This window comes from Molothrus aeneus, chromosome 4 (genome assembly GCF_037042795.1).
Source record: "Molothrus aeneus isolate 106 chromosome 4, BPBGC_Maene_1.0, whole genome shotgun sequence".
NCBI lineage: Eukaryota > Metazoa > Chordata > Aves > Passeriformes > Icteridae > Molothrus > Molothrus aeneus.
The window spans coordinates 71,920,565-71,941,785 of NC_089649.1; the positions used below are offsets into that span (position 1 = coordinate 71,920,565).

Below are 21,221 nucleotides of genomic sequence, written 5' to 3' on the forward strand. Positions count from 1 at the left end.
CATCCTGCCCTACCCGGAGTGCCGGCTCTCGGAGTACGGAGAGGCGGAGGAGTGGCAGGACATCCCGCTGGAAACGGAGCGGCTCCCGGAGCTGCCCCTCCCGGCGCCCGGCCCCGCTCTGGGGGGATCCCTGTCACCCCGAGTGTCGCCGGTGCAGTGGCTGGAACCGGCCGTGGCCTCGGGAGACCCTCCTGGAGATCAGGGATCTTTTAATAATATAAAATAATAAAATAAAAAAACTACTAAAATGAGTTTTGCGGAGCCCGCGGTGCCACCAGCGCCCGCACCCGCACGTGGCTGGTCCCCGCAGCCTCTTTGTCCCCAAATGAGGGATAAGGGCGATGTGACAGGGTGACACGCGTGGCTTCGCCCCCGGAGATCCCGTCCTGGGGAACGGGGACGGGACGGGGCGGGCAGAGGCTGCCCGGAGCCTCCTCCGCCTTCCCGGGAGCTCCGGGCGCAGCTCGGGGTCCCTCGCTGGGACTGTCCCCGCCCGCTGGGCCATCCCACAGGGACCAGCCCTGGAGTGTCCCCGCACTGCCCGAAGGGGACTTCGGAGGACATCGCCCCTCCTCGCAGCCGCCCCGGGGTTGCAGAGAGTCCGAAGTGGCGCGGGCGAGCAGCCCTGGGGCGGCACCGGGGACACTGAGGTGAAACCGAGGACAGCGGTGTGACACAGGGAGCTTTACATGTTCCCCGAGTTGCATTCATGGAGACCCTCATTAGCATATTCGTGGGCGTGGTTTCAGCTCATTAGCATGAGGTGCGATACCAGGCGTGGTTTTCTGTTCCTTTTCGGCACCAGGTGAGGCCTCAGGCGTGGATTTTGGTTCCTCATTAGAAGATGATAGAGTGGGCGTGGCCTTCAGTTCCTAATTAGCGTCAGCGTGCTTTCACCACTTAATTCAGCGCTCATCGAGGGTCCAACCTGGCGACCCTACAAAACAGGATCCCCCATCCCATTTGTGACCCCGTTTTTTGCGCTGGTACAATTCCTCCCGCGTTACTCAACACCGTAGGAACGTGTCGGGTCCAGCCTGGCATAAACTATTGGTGGAGAAAAAAAAAGCCCAGGTGTTTTTACAGCACCACAGGGTATTAAGAGCAATAACTGAGGTGTAACTTCCCGATAGGGTGGCACTGGGGACAACGGAGTGGCACAGGGGACACGTGCCTCACCTTCCTGCCTGCTCCAGCCACTCTGCTGTCTCCCCTCGGCTCCCAGCGGCTCACGGAGCAGAGGGACTCGTGCCGTGCCGTGCCGTGCCACCGGCCGGGCAAAGGTCCCGCTGTGACCTCTGTCCCCAGCGCCACCCCGTGCCCGGCCATGGAGCTGCTGGGCGCTCTGAGCCCCCCGTGGGGGCTCCTCCTGCTCCTGCTGCTGGCCCTGCTGCTCCGGGCCACCCGCAGGAGCCCCTGGGACCCCCGCAAGTGTCCCACTGACCTGACGGGCAGGACAGTGATTGTCACCGGAGCCAACAGCGGTGAGCAGGGAGGGCGGGGACACGTCTGGGGTAGGTGGCGCGATGGCTGCGGGGTGGCCTGCAGGGGACATGGGTGTCCCTTGGCCAGCCCGGGACCCCAGTCCCTGCTTTGGCTGCGGAAGAAGCTGGCGGCCATCCCTGGGCACCCACAGTGTGCTCCCGGTGCCCTCTGCTCACCTTCCTTAACTCGGGACTGTTAATGACTGACGGACAAGGCCAGCGCAGCCACCATGTCACACCAGGGATGGGGTCACCGCTCCCAGCTGCGTTCCACTGCCACTGCTGGAGATGCTGGGACTGGCATGTCCACTCGCCCCCAGGGACAGAGTGACCCCACGCGTGCCCTGCTCCATCCCCTCCCCAGCGCCCTCCATTTCCTGCTGGGTGGTTTTGGCCCTGGCAGGGGCTGCCCAAACCCGGGGGCACGGACCCCAAAGGAGCAGCGGGACCTGTCTGGGATCAGCCCACACGCCCTCCGTGTCCCGCAGGCATCGGCAAGTGCGTGGCCATGGAGCTGGCTCGCCGCAATGCCCGCACCATCCTGGCGTGCCGGAGCCGGGAGCGGGGCCAGGCGGCCGTGCGGGAGATCCGGGCGGCCACCGGGAACGCGGCGGTGCTGCTGAGGCTGCTGGACACCGGCTCGCTGGCCTCGGTGCGAGCCTTCGCCGCCGCCGTGCTGCGGGAGGAGCCGCGCCTGGACGTGCTGGTCAACAACGCCGGAGTCACCGGTAGGTGCCGGGCAAAACCCTCCGGCCACGAGGGGTCCAGAGCCTCGTCCCGATGCCCGCGGCACTGCCCCGCTGTGGGGGTACCAGCTGTCGGTTTGTCTGTCTGGATTGAAGGCATTGGAGACGGTGATTCTAAGCTGGGAGCTGGTGTTGATCTATTGGAAGGAAGGAGGGCTCTGCAGAGAGCCTCAGATGGGTTGGATGGATGGGCAAAGCGCAACAGCGTGGAGTTTAATCAGTCTAAGTGAGAGTTCTACATTTTGACCACAAAAATCCCCTACAATGTTACAAACTGGGGCCAGTGTTCAGGCAGAAAGGGACCCGGGGGTGCTGCTCGACAGCAGGTGGAATTTGAGCCAGAAATCTGCCCTGGTGGCCAAGAGGGCCAATGGCTTCTGGACTGGATCAGGAATGGTGTGTGCCCAGCAGGAGCAGGGAGGTCATTCTGCCCCTGAGGAATGGTGTGTGCCCAGGGAGGTCATTCTGCCCCTCAGGAATGGTGTGGGACCAGCAGGAGCAGGGAGGTCATTCTGCCCTGTAGAATAGTGGACCAGCAGGAGCAGGGAGGTCATTCTGTGCCTGTAGAATAGTGGACCAGCAGGAGCAGGGAGGTCATTCTGTGCCTGTAGAATGGTGTGTGCCCAGCAGGAGCAGGGAGGTCATTCTGCCCTGTAGAATTGTGTCCCCAGCAGGAGCAGGGAGGTCATTCTGCCCTCAGGAATGGTGTGGGACCAGCAGGAGCAGGGAGGTCATTCTGTGCCTGTAGAATGGTGTGTGCCCAGGGAGGTCATTCTGTCCTGAGGAATGGTGTGTGCCCAGGGAGGTCATTCTGCCCTGAGGAATGGTGTGTGCCCAGGGAGGTCATTCTGCCCCTGTACTTGGCACTGATGAGGGCACACCTCGAGTGCTGTGTCCAGTTCTGGCCCCTCAGTTTGGGAAGGACTTTGAGATGCTCAAACACAAGGCTGGTGAGGGGCTGGAACACAAACTCTGTGAGGAACGTTTGAAGGAGCTGGGGCTGTTCAGCCTGGAGAAAAGGAGACTCAGGGGTGCCCTTATTGCTCTCTACACCTTCCTGAAGGGAGGTTGCAGACAGCTGGGGTCGGTCTCTGACAGAACCAGAGGACACAGTCCCAAGCTATGTCAGGGAAGGGATAGGCTGGATATTAGGAAGAAATTTTTCACTGAAAGAATAATAAAGCACTGGAATGCTCTTCCCAGGGAGGGGGTAGAATCACCATCTCTGGATGTGTTTAAAAAAGCCTGGCCATGGCACTTGGGGCTAGAGTCTGGTTGAGGTGTGAGGGCACAGGTTGGACTCGATGATCTTAGAGGTCTCTTCCAACCTCATCATTCTGTGATTCTGTCATTCTGTGTTTGGACTCAAGTGTTTATTATTTCTTATCAGTAAAAGTCTCACTACTGTGAGTTCAGCAGCTTTTCATTAGAAGGCACAAAATGTCCAACAATCTCTTGTTACAAGGTCTTTTAAGACTAAACCATCCAATTAAGAGCTGACACCTGGGTTATTTTCCCTTTTAACCCAATAACTGATCCCAATGCAGACTTTTCTGCCCAATTACAAAATGCCACCCAAACCCATGGAGAAGGAAGAAGCATGAAGAAGAAGCCCAGGATGACACCCTGTGCCCTCCATCTTGCTGCCATCCACAACATACTAAATATCCCAAAACCTCAATTTCTCACCAAGTGACACACCTGCACTGCTCTCTACAATCTACTTCACACCCTAGTGGGTTCCAGTCTGTTTTGGAGTTTAGGAAACTTTCTCCATGAATGAGGGTCAGAGTCAGTGCTCCCCTGGGGGTCAGGGCACCCCAGAGCAGACAGAGAAACATTCCCTGCGTGCCCTGGGTTTCCACAGCCACCCTCCTTTCAGGGCTGCCCTTCACCATCACGTCAGAAGGCTTGGAGCAAACCTTTGCCACCAACTACCTGGGCCCGTTCCTGCTCACCAACCTCCTCCTGGGTGAGTGCAGGGGCCGGGGGAGTCGGGGGGGGCTCTGGGGACTCCTCCTCGCTCACCACCTATATTGGTATAATTACCAATGAATAATTGGTAATTATTGGTATAACTACTAATACAGCAGACGGGATGTGCCTTGGATGGTCTGGCACGAACCAAATAGCAGCACTGTGGTGTTTTACCCCAGAGACACTTTTTGGCTGGCTGGGTGTGTGGTGTTTCACCCCAGGGACACTTTTTGGCTGGCTGGGTGTGTGGTGTTTCACCCCAGGGACACTTTTTGGCTGGCTGGGTGTGTGGTGTTTCACCCCAGGGACACTTTTTGGCTGGCTGGATGTTGCAGTGGGTGCTTGGAGGCAAGCCCAGGCACGCAGGAGCTCTGGTGGTCCTCAGGTTTACCTCTGCTGGAGAAGCTTTAAGGCAATGGTGAAGGAAAGGAGTCGGTTCTGATGGAGGGTTTGGATCCAGAGCTTTATTCCTGGCCCACAGGCCTCTGAGTCCGGCAACTCCTCCAACAGAACTCCCTGACCCCGTGGTTGCTCTTTTACCTGAGGAAGGGGAGGAGGGAAAGGGTAGGAGCCACCAAGAAGGAGGTTTTAAGGGACAAAGGACACCTGGATGGCCCAATGTCCCCCAGGGGGTGGAGGGCATCTTTTGAATCTGCCAATCACTCAACGCCCCTCTGGAATGCCAGGACTGACAGACAGACAGTGCTGGGAGGGGGAAGGAGAGGAGACTGACACACCTGGCAGGGAATGATCAGGGAGGAACCCGGGGTTTCTGAGGCAAACCATGGCATGGCACCGCAACACCAACGCCCTGCTTGGCACAGAGCTGCTGAAGGCCTCGGCGCCCGCCCGGGTGGTGAACGTGTCGTCGTTCCGGCACAGCGTGGGCACGGCCGACGGCGGGTACCTGACGGGGCAGCGGCGCCCGGGCGGGCACGACGCCGCCTACAACAGCACCAAGCTGATGAACGTGCTCTTCACCGCCGAGCTGGCACGGCGCCTGCAGGGCACAGGTGGGTGCTGGGCCGTGGCACCCTGGGGACAACCCCTGTGCCAACTCCCTGTGCCAGATCTCAGGGGCTGCTGGCAGAGCTGGGGGGTCTGAGAGACTCGCTGGGGTCCCCCAAGGGTGGCAGAGCCCCGGCTGTGGTCAGGCTGGAGGCTGCTCCTGCTGCTCCCTGAGGGATTTGGGGTCCCTGGGGTGCCCACCCTGCTGACGGTGCGGCCTGGCAGGGGTGACGGCCAACGCGCTGAGCCCGGGCGTGGTGAGCACCAGCATCATGCGCCACTTCAGCTGGCCCGTGCGGGCGCTCTTCGTCCTCCTCCACCCCTTCATGAAGGTGAGCGGGGTCGGGTCCTGCCCAGCCTGGGGGCAGCAGGGTGGGAGGGGGGTGCCAGACCTCTCCTCACCCCCATTTCCCCACAGTCAGCCGAGCAGGGCGCTGCCAGCACCATCTTCTGCGCCATCTCGGAGGAGGCCGAGGGCATCACCGGGAAATATTTCGACAGCAGCTGCCGGCTGGCGCTGCCCTCGGCGGCCGCCCGCGACCTCGCGCTGGCACGGAAGCTCTGGGAGGCATCGGAGCGGCTGACGGGGCTCTCGGAGCAGGGCTGAGCCACCAGGATGTCACCCCATTGATGTCACCCCACTCCACTGGCTGCTGCCGAGGGGACAACACGGCACCGGCCAGTGACTGTGACGCTTTTATTAAAAACCCCGGCGCTACTCCCAGGTGATGTCCAGCTCCAGGCGCTGCTTCCTCACCTCCTGCAGGAAGCTGTCGTAGTCGCGCCGGTGGATGTCGGGGCAGCGGGACAGCTCCAGGTGCCGCAGGGGCCCCTCGGAGCCCAGCAGCTGCCACACGGCGCCGGGGGACACGCGGCTCCCGGCCAGCGACAGCTCCCGCAGCTCCCGCAGCCCCGGCAGCGCCGGCTCCAGCACCGAGTCCAGCGGGAAGGGCAGCGCCAGCAGGCGCAGGGTCTGCAGCCGCGGGGCCCCGCACAGCACCGAGGCCAGCGTGGAGCTCAGCACCGGCCCGTGCGCGGCTGGAACGGGCCCGGCCAGGCTCAGCGAGAAGCTCTGGAGCTGGGGCAGCCCCCGGGGCAGCAGGTCGGTGGCCCAGCGTGGTGCCGGGGCGGGGGGCTCCTCCTCGGGGGGCTCCTGGTGGGCGTGGGGGTCCGGTGGCACTTCCAGCTCGGCGCTGAAGCTCTGCAGGCCGGGGCAGCCGGCGAGGAGGGCGGGCAGCGAGAGAGGGTCCCGGCAGGTGAAGCCGTGCAGGGTCAGGGCACGCAGGCAGGTGCCCAGGCCCTGTGCCAGGGGCAGCAGCTCTGCCAGCGCCCGGCCGTGCCGCCCGGAGCAGCCCAGCGTCACTCGGGACAGGCGATGCCAGCCCGGCAGCTCCCGGAGCCCTGAGGAGCCGGGACTGTCCCCAAGCCACACGCTGACCTCCTGGGCCTGGGGACACACGGCGTGGACGGTGCTCAGGGCGTCCTCCTCCACCTCCTCCAGCTGCCGCAGGGGCAGCGTGAGCGGGGCTCCCTCCTTTGCAGCCTCCCGGCCCCGCGCCAGCTCCTCCAGCGAGGGGAATCCCTCGGAGTCCTCGGTGCCACCCAGCTCCCCTGAGTGCAGCAACCGCAGGGCATCCGGCAGGGCACCGTGTGCCAGCACCTCCAGGCACGGCAGGGCCAGCAGCACGAAGGCCACGGCAGCCACCGCGTCCCCGTCCCCGGCGTGCTCCAGGTCGCGGGCCAGCAGCACACGGAGCACGGGACAGCCCGGGCTCCGCTCGGCAGGGTCGTAGGCCAGGTGGCGTAGGGCGCGCGGCGTCACCTTCCTGCAGCCGGTGACATCGAGCTCCCGCAGGTGGCGGCAGCAGGAGCCCACGGCCGACAGCACCTGGAGGTTGGCCTGGGTGTGGGCCAGCCCCAGGCGGCTCAGGCGGGGCAGCCCCTCGGCCAGGTCCACCAGCACGGACGGGGAGAGCCGCCCGCAGCCGCCCAGCTCCAGCACGCTCAGACCCTGCAGCCACACGGGGACAGCCTCAGGGGGGCGGGCAGGGGCGCACGGATGCCACTCTCACCCCCTGCAAGACTCAGAGAGGGTGGGCAGGCTCTGTCTGCTCCCCCTGTCCCAACCCCTCGGCCCATGGATGATGGCACCCCCAGCCCCGTGGATGCTGAGCACCCCAAGCTCCATCCCCCCTAACCCCATGCAAGGTGGGCACCCCCAGCCCCACAGAGGATGGGCACCCCTGTCCCACTCTCCCATCCCCTAGAGGGGGTCACACCCAACCTAACTCTCCCTGCCCCACACACCACGGCACTCCCAGAGTGTTGTCACCCCCAGCCCCATGGATGGTGAGCACCCATGCCAAGCTCCATCCACCCTAACCCCATGCAAGGTGGGCACCCCCAGCCCCACAGAGGATGGGCACTCCTGTCCCACCCTCCCATCCCCTTAGAATGTGGTCACACCCAGCCTTACTCCCCCTGCCCCACACACCACGGCACTCCCAGAGTGTTGTCAGCCCCAGCCCCGTGGATGCTGAGCACCCATCCCAAATTCTATCCCCCTTAGCCCATGGAAGGTGGGCACCCCCAGGTGCACTCTCCTATCCCCTTAGAGGGTGGTCACACCCAACCTAACTCCCCCTACCCTACAGCCCTGATCCCCCAGAGTGCTGTCACCCCCTGCCCCATGGATGGTGAGCACCCACCCCAAGCTCTATTCCTCTTACCCTATGCAAGGTGGGCACCCCCAGCCCCACAGAGGATGAGCACCCCTGTCCCACTCTCCCATCCCCTAGAGGGGGTCACACCCAACCTAACTCCCCCTGCCCCACAGCCCTGATCCCCCAGAGTGCTGTCACCCCCTGCCCCATGGATGGTGAGCACCCACCCCAAGCTCCATCCCCCCTGCAGTATGAAAAGTGGGCACCGCCAGCCCCACAAAGGATGGGCACCCCTGTCCCACTCTCCCATCCCCTTAGAGGGGTTCACGCCCAGCCTCACTGTCCCAACCCCACAGACATCGCTCCCAGCCCCATCCCCTAACCCACAGCAGCCGTGCCCCTCTCCCAGCCCCTGCCCCGTGCCCACCTGGCAGCGCAGCACGATGAGGTGCCCCAGGGCGTTGTTGGCCAGGGCAGGGCAGGCTCTCAGGCTGAGCTGGCGCAGGTGTGGCAGCAGCAGCAGGTGCAGCGCTGCCCGCGACAGCCGCCGGCTCGTCCCCAGCAGCCGCAGCAGCTCCTGCACCAGCCCGCAGGCTGGGGGGGACAGGGGGGTCAGCCAGGCCTGGGGACACCCCCTGCCATCCCCCCGGGGGTCCCAGTGGCCCGGGGCGCCCCCCAGAGCTCACCCAGGTCGTTGAAGGGCCCCACGAGGAAGCGGAACTCGTACTCGTCCAGGTAATTGTCACTGTAGTCCTTGGCCCAGAGGCTCTGCATGTGCTGGGCCAGGCTCTGCAGGCACAGCGAGGTCAGCGTGGGCACGGCCCGGCGCTGGGGCATCCCTGCATGGGCACAGGGACAGTCAGGGACAGCCACTGTGCCACCAGGACATCCCTGGGACAGGGACAGCCAGCATGGGCACAGCCTGGTGCTGGGGCATCCCTGCATGGGCACAGGGACAGGGACAGTCAGGGACAGCCAGCATGGGCACTGCCCACTGCTGGGCATCCCTGCATGGGCACAGGGACAGGGACAGTCACCATGGGCACTGCCCACCGCTGGGGCATCCCTGCATGGGCACAGGGACAGTCACTGTGGGCACCGTGCCACCAGGACATCCCTGGCACAGGGACAGTCAGGGACAGCCGGCACAGGCACTGCCTGCTGCCAGGGTATCCCTGCACGGGGACAGTCAGGGACAGCCCTCGTGGGCACTGCCCGCCCCTGGGGCATCCCTGCATGGGCACAGGGACAGGGACAGTCACCATGGGCACTGCCCACTGCTGGGCATCCCTGCATGGGCACAGGGACAGTCACTGTGGGCACCGTGCCACCAGGACATCCCTGGGACAGGGGAAAAAAAACCAACGGGAAATGGGGAAAAAAACCCAACGGGAAATGGGGAAAAGACCCTGGGATATGGGAAAAGAGCTCTGGGAAATGGGGAAAAAAACCTGGAAATGGGAAAAACCCCGGGAAAGGAGACAATACACTGGGAAATGGGAAAAGAACCCCAGGAAATGGGGAAAAAACCTGGGAAATGGGGAAAGAACCTCAGGTATGGGAAAAGGACCCTCTGGGACAGGAGGAGACCCCCAAGAACTGGGAAAGTCCCTCCAGGAAGCAGCTGAGGAACAGCAGAGGGAACTGAGAGAGCTCTGGGACAGGGGAGCACGGTGAGTAACCAGGGCAGGGCCGTGTGCCACTGTCACTGTCACCAGGGCAGGGCTGTGTGCCACTGTCACTGTCACCAGGGCAGGGCTGTGTGCCACTGTCACTGTCACTGCCACCAGGGCAGGGCTATGTGCCACTGTCACTGTCACCGTCACCAGGGCAGGGCCGTGTGCCACTGTCACTGTCACCAGGGCAGAGTCCAATGGGAACTCCCACAGACAACAACGGGACATGGGATGGGACATTGGGGATGGGTACACTGGGAATGGGACACCGGGAGGGGACACTGGGATGGGACACCAGGAGGGGACATTAGGCTGGGACACTGGGGATGGGACAATGGGATGGGACACCGGGAGGGGACATTGGGGATGGGACACAGGGGATGGGACACCGGGAGGGGACACTAAGGGATGGGACACTAAGAATGGGACACGGGGATGGGGCACCGAGAGGGGACATTAGGATGGGACAGCAGGAGGGGACATTGGGATTGGACACCGGGGATGGGACATGGGATGGGACATTGGAAATGGGACACGGGGATGGAGCACCGGGGATGGGACGCCGGGACGGGCCCAAACCCTTCCCGGAGGGACCGGATCGGGTCCAGCAGGGAAATTCCAAGGGAGGAAATTCCCCCCTTCCATTGCCCCTTCCTCGAGCCTGTCCTTGGGGATCCTCGGGGACCTTGAGACCCCCCCCCGCTTTGCGGTCCCCTCCCCAAATCCCAAAATCCCAACCAGAACCACGACCAGGACCCAACCCCAGCCAAACCCCAAAGAATCAACACCCCGTTCCCATGGCAACACCTCCCGCAACCACCCCATTGCTGCGGGCCAGCCTGGCCAGCCCGGGAGCACTTACCGAGAGCCGATTAACCCCGTCCCGTCGCGTTGCTTTCTCCTCCTCCTCCTCCTTCTCCTTTTCCTCCTCATCCTCCTCCCCGGGCCTGGCCCCGCCATGACTTTCGCTGCCTTCACTTTGCGCACTGCGCATGCGCACAGCGTGAGGACCCTTCCGCCCTTACAGCCCCCGCGGGCTGCCCCGGGCCGTGCCTGACTCCCAGCGCGCCCGTACGGGCAGGGCGGGGAGGGCCCCACGCGTCAGGCACGGCACGGGGCAGCCCGCGGGGCCTTCGAGACCGGGCGGGCTCGACGGTACCGGGAGCGGCCGGGCCGGAGGTACCGGGGGAGGCCTGAGGGGGTCGGGGCTTCCCGGAGCGTGCCGGGAGTGAGCGGGGATGGGGGATTTGGGGCGGGAGATGTGGATTTGGAGCGGGGGAGACACGGGGAGGTCGGGCGGTGCTGGTGGGAGGCTGCGGGCGCTTCGTTGTGAGGGGATCGAGGGGGATCTGAGGGGGTTTCAAGGGTCTGGGTGCGGCGAAAGGGGTTTTTAGGGAATTGTGGGAGGGATTTAGGGGCGCTCGAGGAGCTTTAGGGGTTTTTTGAGTGATGCGTGAGAGATTTGAGTGGGTCCGGGGCGGTTTGGGGGTTTAGGGGGCTGGAAAAGGGATTTTGGGGATCTTGATGTGGGGGATTTAGGGGTGTGGGGGTGGATCTGGGGGGTATTTATGGGCTGTGAGCGGTTTGTGGGGGCGTTTGGGGGTATTTAGGGCTTTATGGGGGTGTTTGGGGAGGATTTAGGGGTGTGTTGAGTCATTTAGGGGCGTTGGGGGGGATTTAGGGGTGTTTGAGGGCATTTAGGGGTTCTGGGAGGGTCTGTATGGATCTTTGAGGGGATTTAGGGGTGTTTGAAGGCATTTAGGGGTATTTGAAAGGGATTTCGGGGTTTTTGGGGTCGTGGAGGGGGCTGCAGGGATATTTCGGGATGTTTGGAGGAATTGAGGGGCGTTTGGAGGGGATTTAGGGGTTTTAGGGTCATTTGGGGTTGTGGGAGGGTGTGCGGGAGGATTTAGGGATGTTTAGGGAGGATTTAGGGGGGTTTGGGGGCTTTTTGAGGTTCTGGGAGAGGCTGGAGGGGTTTTAGGGGGATTTAGGGGTGTTTGGAGGGGATTTAGGAATGCTTGAGGGGCATTTAGGGGTGTTTGAAGGCATTTCAGGGTATTTGGAAGGGATTTAGGGGTTTTTAGGGGCATTTTGGGATTGTGGAGGGATCTGCAGGGATATTTAGGGCTGTTTTGGGGGCATTTAGGGCTGTTTAGGGGAGATTTGGGGCTTTTTGAGGGCATTTAGGGGCATTTGAAAAGGGTTTAGGGGGTTTTAGGGGTTTTTAGGGGCATTTTGGGGGCATTTGGGGCTGTTTGGGGACATTTAGTGATGTTTTGGGGTTATTTAAGGATGTTTAGTGGGGATTTAGGGACATTTAGGGGCTTTTTGAGGGGATTGAGGGACATTTTGGGGCATTGAGGGGGCATTTAGGGCTGTTTTGAGGGGATTTAGGTCTGTTTTGGGGTTATTTAAGGATGTTTAGTGGGGATTTAGGGACATTTTGGGGCATTTAAGGGGGATTTAGGGCTGATTTGGGGCATTTAGGGCTGTTTTGGGGTTATTTAGGGCTGTTTGGGGGCATTTAGTGATGTTTTAAGGGTATTTAAGGATGTTTAGTGGGGATTTAGGGACATTCTGGGGCATTTAGGGCTGTTTTGAGGGGATTTAGGGATATTTTGGGGGCATTTAGGGATATTTTGGGGCGTTTAGTGGGGATTTAGGGACATTTTGGGGCCTTTGGGGGGATTTAGGGCTGTTTTGGGAACATTTAGTGATGTTTTGGGGTATTTAAGGATGTTTAGTGGGGATTTAGGGATATTTTGGGGCATTGAGGGGGGATTTATGGACATTTTGGGGCCTTTAGGGGGGATTTAGGGACATTTTGGGGCATTTAGGGGGCATTTGGGGCTGTTTTGGGGTTATTTAAGGTTGTTTAGTGGGGATTTAGGGCCGTTTTGGGGGATTTGGGGCTATTTTGGGGCATTTAGAGGGGATTTAGGCCCGTTTTGGGGCATTTAGGGCTATTTTGGGGCTGTTTAGAGGGGATTTAGGCCCGTTTTGGGGCATTTAGGCCCATTTTGGGGCTGTTTAGAGGGGATTTAGGACTATGTTGGGGCTGTTTAGAGGGGATTTAGGGACATTTTGGGGCATTTAGGGGGGGTTTAGGCCCATTTTGGGGTATTTAGGGCTATTTTGGGGCTGTTTAGAGGGGATTTAGGCCCATTTTGGGGCTGTTTAGAGGGGATTTAGGCCCATTTTGGGGGATTTAGGGCTATGTTGGGGCTGTTTAGAGGGGATTTAGGGCCATGTTGGGGCTGTTTAGAGGGGATTTAGGGCCGTTTTGGGGCTGTTTAGAGGGGATTTAGGGCTATTTTGGGGCTGTTTAGAGGGGATTTAGGCCCGTTTTGGGGCATTTAGGGCTATTTTGGGGCTGTTTAGAGGGGATTTAGGCCCGTTTTGGGGCATTTAGGCCCATTTTGGGGCTGTTTAGAGGGGATTTAGGGCTATGTTGGGGCTGTTTAGAGGGGATTTAGGGACATTTTGGGGCATTTAGGGGGAGTTTAGGCCCATTTTGGGGCATTTAGGGCTATTTTGGGGCTGTTTAGAGGGGATTTAGGCCCATTTTGGGGCTGTTTAGAGGGGATTTAGGCCCATTTTGGGGGATTTAGGGCTATGTTGGGGCTGTTTAGAGGGGATTTAGGGCCATGTTGGGGCTGTTTAGAGGGGATTTAGGGACATTTTGGGGCATTTAGGGGGGATTTAGGCCCATTTTGGGGCTGTTTAGAGGGGATTTAGGCCCATTTTGGGGCATTTAGGGGGGATTTAGGCCCGTTTTGGGGCATTTAGGGCTATTTTGGGGCTGTTTAGAGGGGATTTAGGCCCGTTTTGGGGCTGTTTAGAGGGGATTTAGGCCCGTTTTGGGGTGTTTAGGGCGCTTTAGGCTCCTGGGAGGGGTCTCTGATGGGCCGGGGCCGTTTCCCCTCGGGGTTTCCCTTTGGGGCTGCCGAGGGGGCACGGCCTCGGCCCCGGGCTCATTAAGGGCTGCGCTAATTGGGGGCGGCTCGTTAGGCTCAGCCCCAGGCTCATTAAGGGCTGCGCTAATTGGGGGCGGCTCGTTAGGGGCGGCCGTGGGCGCATCCCCTGCTGGCTCCGGGAACGGGGGGGGGGGGGTTGGTTTGTGTGCCCGCCCCCATCAGTAATTAATGCAGTAATTAATGAGGCATCGTTAATTGAGGCACGGAGCGCAGGCAGGGCCTGTGCTGAGCCTCGCTCCTGAGAGCTCAGGGAGTGCCGGAATTCCCAAATTCCCAGAATTCCCAAATTCCCACCGGAATTCCCAAATTCCCAGAATTCCCAAATTCCCACCGGGAATTCCCAAATTCCCAAATTCCCAGAATTCCCAAATTCCCACCGCAATTCCCAAATTCCCACCTAGAGTTCCCAAATTCCCACCGGAAATTCCCAAAATTCCCACATGGAATTCCCGGAATTCCCAAATTCCCACCGGAATTCCCAAATTCCCAAATTCCCACATGGAATTCCCGGAATTCCCAAATTCCCACCGCAATTCCCAAAATTCCCACCGCAATTCCCAAATTCCCACCGGGAATTCCCAAATTCCCAGAATTCCCAAATTCCCACCGCAATTCCCAAATTCCCACCTAGAGTTCCCAAATTCCCACTGGAAATTCCCAAATTCCCACATGGAATTCCCGGAATTCCCAAATTCCCACCTGGAATTCCCAAAATTCCCAAATTCCCACCGCAATTCCCAAAATTCCCACCGCAATTCCCAAAATTCCCACCTGGAATTCCCAAATTCCCACCGCAATTCCCAAATTCCCACTGGGAATTCCCAAATTCCCAGAATTCCCAAATTCCCACCGGGAATTCCCAAATTCCCAAATTCCCAGAATTCCCAAATTCCCACCGCAATTCCCAATTTCCCACCTAGAGTTCCCAAATTCCCACCGGAAATTCCCAAATTCTCACCAGGAATTCGCAAATTCCCAAATTCCCACCTGGAATTCCCAGAATTCCCAAATTCCCACCGGGAATTCCCAAATTCCCAGAATTCCCAAATTCCCACTGGAAATTCCCAAATTCCCACCTGGAAATTCCCAAATTCCCAGAATTCCCAAATTCCCACTGGAAATTCCCAAATTCCCACTGGAAATTCCCACCTGGAAATTCCCAGAATTCCCACAATTCCCAAATTCCCACCCGGAATTCCCCAAATTCCCATATTCCCACATGGAATTCCCAGAATTCCCACCAGGAATTCCCCAAATTCCCACATTCCCACATGGAATTCCCAGAATTCCTAAATTCCCACCAGGAATTCCCAAAATTCCCACCTGGAATTCCCAAAATTCCCAAATTCCCACTGGAAATTCGAAGAATTCCCAAAATTCCCACCTGGAATTCCCAAAATTCCCACTGGAAATTCCCAGAATTCCTAAATACCCACTGGAATTCCCAGAATTCCCAAATTCCCACATGGAATTCCCAAAATTCCCAAATTCCCACTGGAAATTCCCAGAATTCACAAATTCCCACCAGGAATTCCCAGAATTCCCACCTGGAATTCCCAAATTCCCACCAGGAATTCCCAAAATTCCCAAATTCCCACATGGAATTCCCAAAATTCCTAAATTCCCACATGGAATTCCCAGAATTCCTAAATTCCCACCAAAATTCTCAAATTCCCACCAGGAATTCCCAAAATTCCTAGAATTCCCAAATTCCCACGGGGAATTCCCAAATTCCCACGGGGAATTCCCGAAATTCCCAAATTCCCACTGGAAATTCGAAGAATTCCCAAATTCCCAAATTCCCACCTGGAATTCCCAGAATTCCTAAATACCCACCGGAATTCCCAAAATTCCCAAATTCCCACATGAAATTCCCAAATTCCCACCTGGAATTCCCAGAATTCCCAAATTCCCACTGGGAATTCCCCAAATTCCCACCTAGAGTTCCCAAAATTCCCAAATTCCCACCGGAATTCCCAAATTCCTACATGGAATTCCCAGAATTCCTAAATTCCCACTGGAATTCCCAAATTCCCACTGGAATTCCCAGAATTCCCAAATTCCCACTGGGAATTCCCAAATTCCCACTGGGAGTTCCCAAATTCCCACTGGGAATTCCCAAATTCCAAAATTCCCACTGGAAATTCCCAGAATTCCCACCAGGAATTCCCCAAATTCCCACCTAGAATTCCCAGAATTCCTAAATTCCCACTGGAATTCCCAAATTCCCACCTGGAATTCCCAAAATTCCCACCCGGAATTCCCAAATTCCCACGGGGAATTGGGTTTTTTGGGGAAATGGGGTTTTGATGAATTGGGGTTTTTTGAGGGATTGGGGTTTGGATACAATGGGGTTTTTAGGAGCATTGGAGGGTTTATGAATGGGGTTTTGAGGGATTGGGGTTTTTTGAGGAAATGAGGTTTTGAGGGATTGGGATTTTTTGAGGGATTGGGATTTTTTGAGGGATTGGGATTTTTTGAGGGATTGGGATTTTGATGAATTGGGATTTTTTGGAGGGATTGGGGTTTTTGAGGAAATGGGGTTTTGAGGGATTGGGGTTTGTTGGATGGATTGGGGTTTTTGTAAATTGGGGTTTTGGAGGAAATGGGGTTTTGATTAATTGGGGTTTTTAGGAGGGATTGGGGTTTTTTGGATGAATTGGGTTTTTTGAAGGAAATGGGGTTTTGATGAATTGGGGTTTTTTTGAGGGATTGGGGTTTGGATACAATGGGGTTTTTAGGAGCATTGGAGGTTTTATGAATGGGGTTTTGAGGGATTTTGAGGGATTTGGGGTTTTTTGGAGGGATTGGGGTTTGGATGGATTGGGGTTTTTTGGATGGATTGGGGTTTTTGGAGGAAATGGGGTTTTGAGGGATTGGGTTTTTTTTGATAGAAAGGGGTTTTTTTTGAGGGTTTGGGGTTTTGATGAATTGGGTTTTTTTGAGGAAATGAGGTTTTGAGGGATTGGGATTTTTTGAGGGATTGGGATTTTGAGGAATTGGGATTTTTTTGAGAGATTGGGTGGTTTTGGAGGAAATGGGGTTTTGAGGGATTGGGGTTTTTGAGGAAATGGGGTTTTGAGGAATTGGGATTTTTTGGAGGGATTGGGGTTTTTTGAGGAAATGGGGTTTTGAGGAATTGGGATTTTTTTGAGAGATTGTTTGGGGTTTTTTTGAGGAAATGGGGTTTTGAGGGATTGGGATTTTTTGAGGAATTGGGATTTTGAGGAATTGGGATTTTTTGGAGGGATTGGGATTTTTGAGGAAATGGGGTTTTGAGGGATTTGGGGTTTGTTGGATGGATTGGGGTTTTTGTAAATTGGGGTTTTGGAGGAAATGGGGTTTTGATGAATTGGGTTTTTAGGAGGGATTGGGGTCTTTTGAGGGATTGGGATTTTTTGGAGGAATTGGGGTTTTTTGAGGAAATGGGGTTTTGAGGGATTTGGGGTTTTTGAGGAAATGGGGTTTTGAGGGATTGGGGCTTTGATTAATTGGGTTTTTTGAGGAAATGGGGTTTTGATTAATTGGGGTTTTTTTGAGGGATTGGGGTTTTGATGAATTGGGGTTTTTAGGAGCATTGGAGGTTTTATGAATGGGGTTTTGAGGGATTGAGGTTTTTGAGGAAATGGGGTTTTGATGGAATGGGGTTTTTTTGAGGGATTGGGATTTTGAAGAATTGGGGTTTTTTGAGAGATTGGGTGTTTTTGGAGGAAATGGGGTTTTGATGAATTGGGGTTTTTGAGGAAATGGGGTTTTGAGGAATTGGAATTTTTTTGAGAGATTGTTTGGGGGGTTTTTCTTGAGGAAATGGGGTTTGAGGGATTGGGGTTTTTGGTTTTTGGGGGAATGGGGTTTGGATAGAATGGGGTTTTTAGGAGGATTGGAGGTTTTATGAATGGGGTTTTGAGGGATTTGGGGTTTTTTGAGGAAATGAGGTTTTGAGGGATTGGGATTTTTTGAGGGATTGGGATTTTGAGGAATTGGGATTTTTTGGAGGGATTGGGGTTTTTGAGGAAATGGGGTTTTGAGGGATTGGGGTTTGTTGGATGGATTGGGGTTTTGGAGGAAATGGGGTTTTGATTAATTGGGGTTTTTAGGAGGGATTGGGGTTTTTTGGATGAATTGGGTTTTTTGGGGAAATGGGGTTTTGATGAATTGGGGTTTTTTTGAGGGATTGGGGTTTGGATACAATGGGGTTTTTAGGAGCATTGGAGGTTTTATGAATGGGGTTTTGAGGGATTGGGGTTTTAGGAGGGATTGGGGTCTTTTGAGGGAATGGGGTTTTGAGGGATTGGGGTTTTAGGAGGGATTGGGATTTTGAGGAATTGGGATTTTTTTGAGAGATTGGGGTTTGGATGGATTGGGGTCTTTTGAGGGATTGGGGTTTGGATAGAAAGGGTTTTTAGGAGGGTTTGGGGTTTTGATGAATTGGGTTTTTTGAAGGAAATGGGGTTTTGATTAATTGGGGTTTTTTGAGGAAATGGGGTTTTGATGGATTGGGGTTTTTTTGAGAGATTGGGATTTTGAGGAATTGGGATTTTTTTGAGAGATTGTTTGGGGTTTTTTTGAGGAAATGGGGTTTTGAGGGATTGGGGTTTTTTGAAGGAAATGGGGTTTTGATTGTTTGGGGTTTTTGAGGAAATGGGGTTTTGAGGGATTTGGGGTTTGTTGGATGGATTGGGGTTTTTGTAAATTGGGGTTTTGGAGGAAATGGGGTTTTGATTAATTGGGGTTTTTAGGAGGGATTGGGGTCTTTTGAGGGATTGGGATTTTTTGGAGGAATTGGGGTTTTTTGAGGAAATGGGGTTTTGAGGGATTTGGGGTTTTTTGAGGAAATGGGGTTTTGATGGATTGGGGTTTTTAGGAGGATTGGAGGTTTTATGAATGGGGTTTTGAGGGATTTGGGGTTTTTGAGGAAATGGGGTTTTGATGGAATGGGGTTTTTTTGAGGGATTGGGATTTTGAGGAATTGGGGTTTTTTTGAGAGATTGGGGTTTTTTGGAGGAAATGGGGTTTTGATGAATTGGGGTTTTTTGAGGAAATGGGGTTTTGAGGAATTGGGTTTTTTGGAGGGATTGGGGTTTTGATGAATTGGGGTTTTGAGGGATTGGGGTTTTAATGAATTGAGTTTTTTTTTGATGGATTGGGGTTTTGTGGTGGATTGGGGTTTTTTGCAGAGATTGGGGTTTTGATGGATTGGGGTTTTTTGGAGGAAATGGGGTTTAGATAGAATGGGTTTTTTGGAAGGAATTGGATTTGGATGGATTGGGGTTTTTGAGGAAAGGGTGTTTAGATAGAATGGGGTTTTTGCATGAAATGGGGTTTTTTTTGAGGGAATGGGTTTTTATGGATTGGGTTTTCTGGAGGGAGTGGGGTCTTAAAGGAATGGGGTTTTTGGAAGGAATGGGGTTTTTGGAAGGAATGGGGTTTTTGGAAGGAATGGGGTTTTTTAAGCAATGGGTTTTTTGGTGGAATGGGGTTTTGATGGATTAGTTTGGGGTTTTTTTTGAAGGAATGGGGTTTTTGGAAGGAATGGGGTTTTTGGAAGGAATGGGGTTTTTGGAAGGAATGGGGTTTTGATGGAATGGGTTTTTTTTAAGCAATGGGTTTTTTGGTGGAATGGGGTTTTGATGGATTAGTTTGGGGTTTTTTTGAAGGAATGGGGTTTTTGGAAGGAATGGGGTTTTTTGAATGAATGGGGGTTTTTTGAAGGAATGGGGTTTTGATGGATTAGTTCGGGGTTTTTTTGAAGGAATGGGTTTTTTAAAGGAATGGGGTTTTGGAAGGAATGAGGTTTTGATGGATTAGTTTGGGGTTTTTTTGAAGGAATGGGGTTTTTTGATGGAATGGGGTTTTTTGAAGGAATGGGGTTTTTTGAAGGAATGGGGTTTTTTGAAGGAATGGGGTTTTGATGGATTAGTTTGGGGTTTTTTGAAGGAATGAGGTTCTTTTAAGGAATGGGGTTTTTTGAATGAATAGGTTTTTTTGAAGCAATGGGTTTTTGGAAGGAATGGGGTTTTGATGGATTAGTGTGGGGTTTTTTGGAAGGAATGGGGTTTTTTTATGGAATGGGGTTTTTTGATGGAATGGGGTTTTTTGATGGAATGGGGTTTTTTTTAAGGGATGGGGTTTTTTTTAAGGGATGGGGTTTTTGATGGAATGGGTTTTTGGCAGGAATGAGGTTTTGATGGATTCGTTTGGGGTTTTTTGAAGCAATGGGGTTTTGATGGATCAGTTTGGTTTTTTAAAGGAGTGGGGTTTTGAAGGAATGGGGTTTTTTGATGGAATGGGGGTTTGGGAAGCAATGGGGTTTTGATGGATCAGTTTGGGGTTTTTTGAAGCAATGAGGTTTTGATGGATCCGTTTGGGGTTTTTTGAAGCAATGGGGTTTTGATGGATCAGTTTGGGGTTTTTTTGAAGCAATGGGGTTTTCATGGATTAGTTTGGGGTTTTTTGAAGCAATGAGGTTTTGATGGATCAGTTTGGGGTTTTTTGAAGCAATGGGGTTTTGATGGATCAGTTTGGGGTTTTTTGAAGCAATGGGGTTTTGATGGATTAGTTTGGGGTTTTTGATGGATTGGGTTTTTTGAAGGAATGGGGTTTTATGAAGGAATGGGGTTTTATGAAGGAATGGGTTTTTTTTTAAGGAATGGGTTTTTTGATGGAATGGGGTTTTGATGGATCAGTTTGGGGTTTTTTTGAAGCAATGAGGTTTGGATGGATCAGTTTGGGGTTTTTTTGAAGCAATGAGGTTTTGATGGATTAGTTTGGGGTTTTTTTGAAGCAATGGGGTTTTCATGGATTAGTTTGGGGTTTTTTGAAGCAATGAGGTTTTGATGGATCAGTTTGGGGTTTTTTGATGGAATAAGGTTTTGATGGATCAGTTTGGGGTTTTTCATGGATTGAAGTTTGCTGGGTTGGTGTTCATGCATTCTGCAGTCCCTTCCCCTGCTCATTCCCCCTCTCCATGCCCTCATTCCCACCCTCCTCGGGAAGAGGCAGCTCAGGAATTCCTTAAAGCTCGAGGCCGCAGAGCTGCGATCCCGCAATTGCTCGGAGCGGCTCCGAGGGGCTCCGAGAGGCTGCAAACGCCGCAGTTTCTGCTCCGAGCACCCCCGAACCGCCGAGCGCCTCCGTCCCTCCCGTTCCCCGCGCTCCTAAATCCCCTGGGCCCTGCCCGTACCCGCGGCCGTGCCCGCTGAGCTCCCGCCGTGTCCGGCGCTGCTGTCCGGGCCGCGAGCGTCGATCCCAGCCGGGAAATCACCGGGAATGCGGCGGGATTGAGCCGGGAGGACGGGGAAGGACGGGGGAGGAGGTGGAGGTGGAGGAGGAGGAGGAGGTGGAGGAGGAGGAGGAGGAGGAGGAGGAGGAGGAGGTGGAGGAGGAGGAGGAGGAGGAGGAGGGAGGAGGTGGAGGTGGAGGAGGAGGAGGAGGAGGAGGAGGAGGTGGAGGAGGAGGTGGAGGAGGAGGAGGAGGTGGAGGAGGAGGAGGTGGAGGAGGAGGAGGAGGTGGAGGTGGAGGTGGAGGTGGAGGAGGAGGTGGAGGAGGAGGAGGAGGTGGAGGTGGAGGTGGAGGTGGAGGTGGAGGTGGAGGAGGAGGTGGAGGAGGAGGAGGAGGTGGAGGTGGAGGCTGCCGGGGCTGCGGTGCCGCGGTGCAGCCGAGCAGGGCGCAGGCTCCAGCGGCGGGG

The 21,221-nt window shown here is 55.4% G+C and overlaps 3 protein-coding genes across 3 annotated transcripts in view; 2 read left to right on the forward strand and 1 right to left on the reverse strand.

The window, feature by feature from the left end:
- Positions 1-1,312: 1,312 nt before the first annotated feature.
- LOC136556110 (retinol dehydrogenase 12-like) lies at positions 1,313-5,822 on the forward strand. Its single transcript, XM_066549163.1, has 6 exons — positions 1,313-1,484; positions 1,973-2,212; positions 4,113-4,202; positions 5,032-5,220; positions 5,441-5,547; positions 5,634-5,822. The coding sequence occupies exons 1-6, from the start codon at positions 1,328-1,330 to the stop codon at positions 5,820-5,822; spliced, it is 972 nt and encodes a 323-aa protein (XP_066405260.1). The 5' UTR covers positions 1,313-1,327.
- Positions 4,652-20,850, reverse strand: LOC136555805 (uncharacterized). Its single transcript, XM_066548829.1, has 5 exons — positions 20,718-20,850; positions 10,417-10,540; positions 8,565-8,717; positions 8,306-8,472; positions 4,652-7,226 (listed from the first exon to the last, which is right to left on the reverse strand). Exons 3-5 carry the CDS (start codon positions 8,713-8,715, stop codon positions 5,931-5,933), a joined length of 1,614 nt encoding a protein of 537 aa, XP_066404926.1. The 5' UTR covers positions 8,716-8,717; positions 10,417-10,540; positions 20,718-20,850; the 3' UTR covers positions 4,652-5,930.
- DCTN1 (dynactin subunit 1) overlaps positions 10,659-21,221 on the forward strand; it is a 69,681-nt gene continuing 59,118 nt past the window's right edge. Inside the window, exon 1 of the mRNA XM_066548825.1 lies at positions 10,659-10,733. The gene's annotated coding sequence lies outside the window, so the exon portion shown is untranslated. The remainder of the gene's footprint in view (positions 10,734-21,221) is intronic.

Coding starts and splice junctions, on each gene's coding strand:
- LOC136556110 (XM_066549163.1), top strand. CDS start 1,328: ATGGAGCTGCTGGGCGCTCTGAGCCCCCCGTGGGGGCTCCTCCTGCTC. Junction 4,203..5,031: donor GCTCACCAACCTCCTCCTGG/GTGAGTGCAGGG, acceptor TGCTTGGCACAG/AGCTGCTGAAGGCCTCGGCG. Junction 5,548..5,633: donor TCCTCCACCCCTTCATGAAG/GTGAGCGGGGTC, acceptor ATTTCCCCACAG/TCAGCCGAGCAGGGCGCTGC.
- LOC136555805 (XM_066548829.1), bottom strand. CDS start 8,715: ATGCCCCAGCGCCGGGCCGTGCCCACGCTGACCTCGCTGTGCCTGCAG. Junction 8,473..8,564: donor GGGGCCCTTCAACGACCTGG/GTGAGCTCTGGG, acceptor TGTCCCCCCCAG/CCTGCGGGCTGGTGCAGGAG. Junction 7,227..8,305: donor TCATCGTGCTGCGCTGCCAG/GTGGGCACGGGG, acceptor GTGTGGCTGCAG/GGTCTGAGCGTGCTGGAGCT.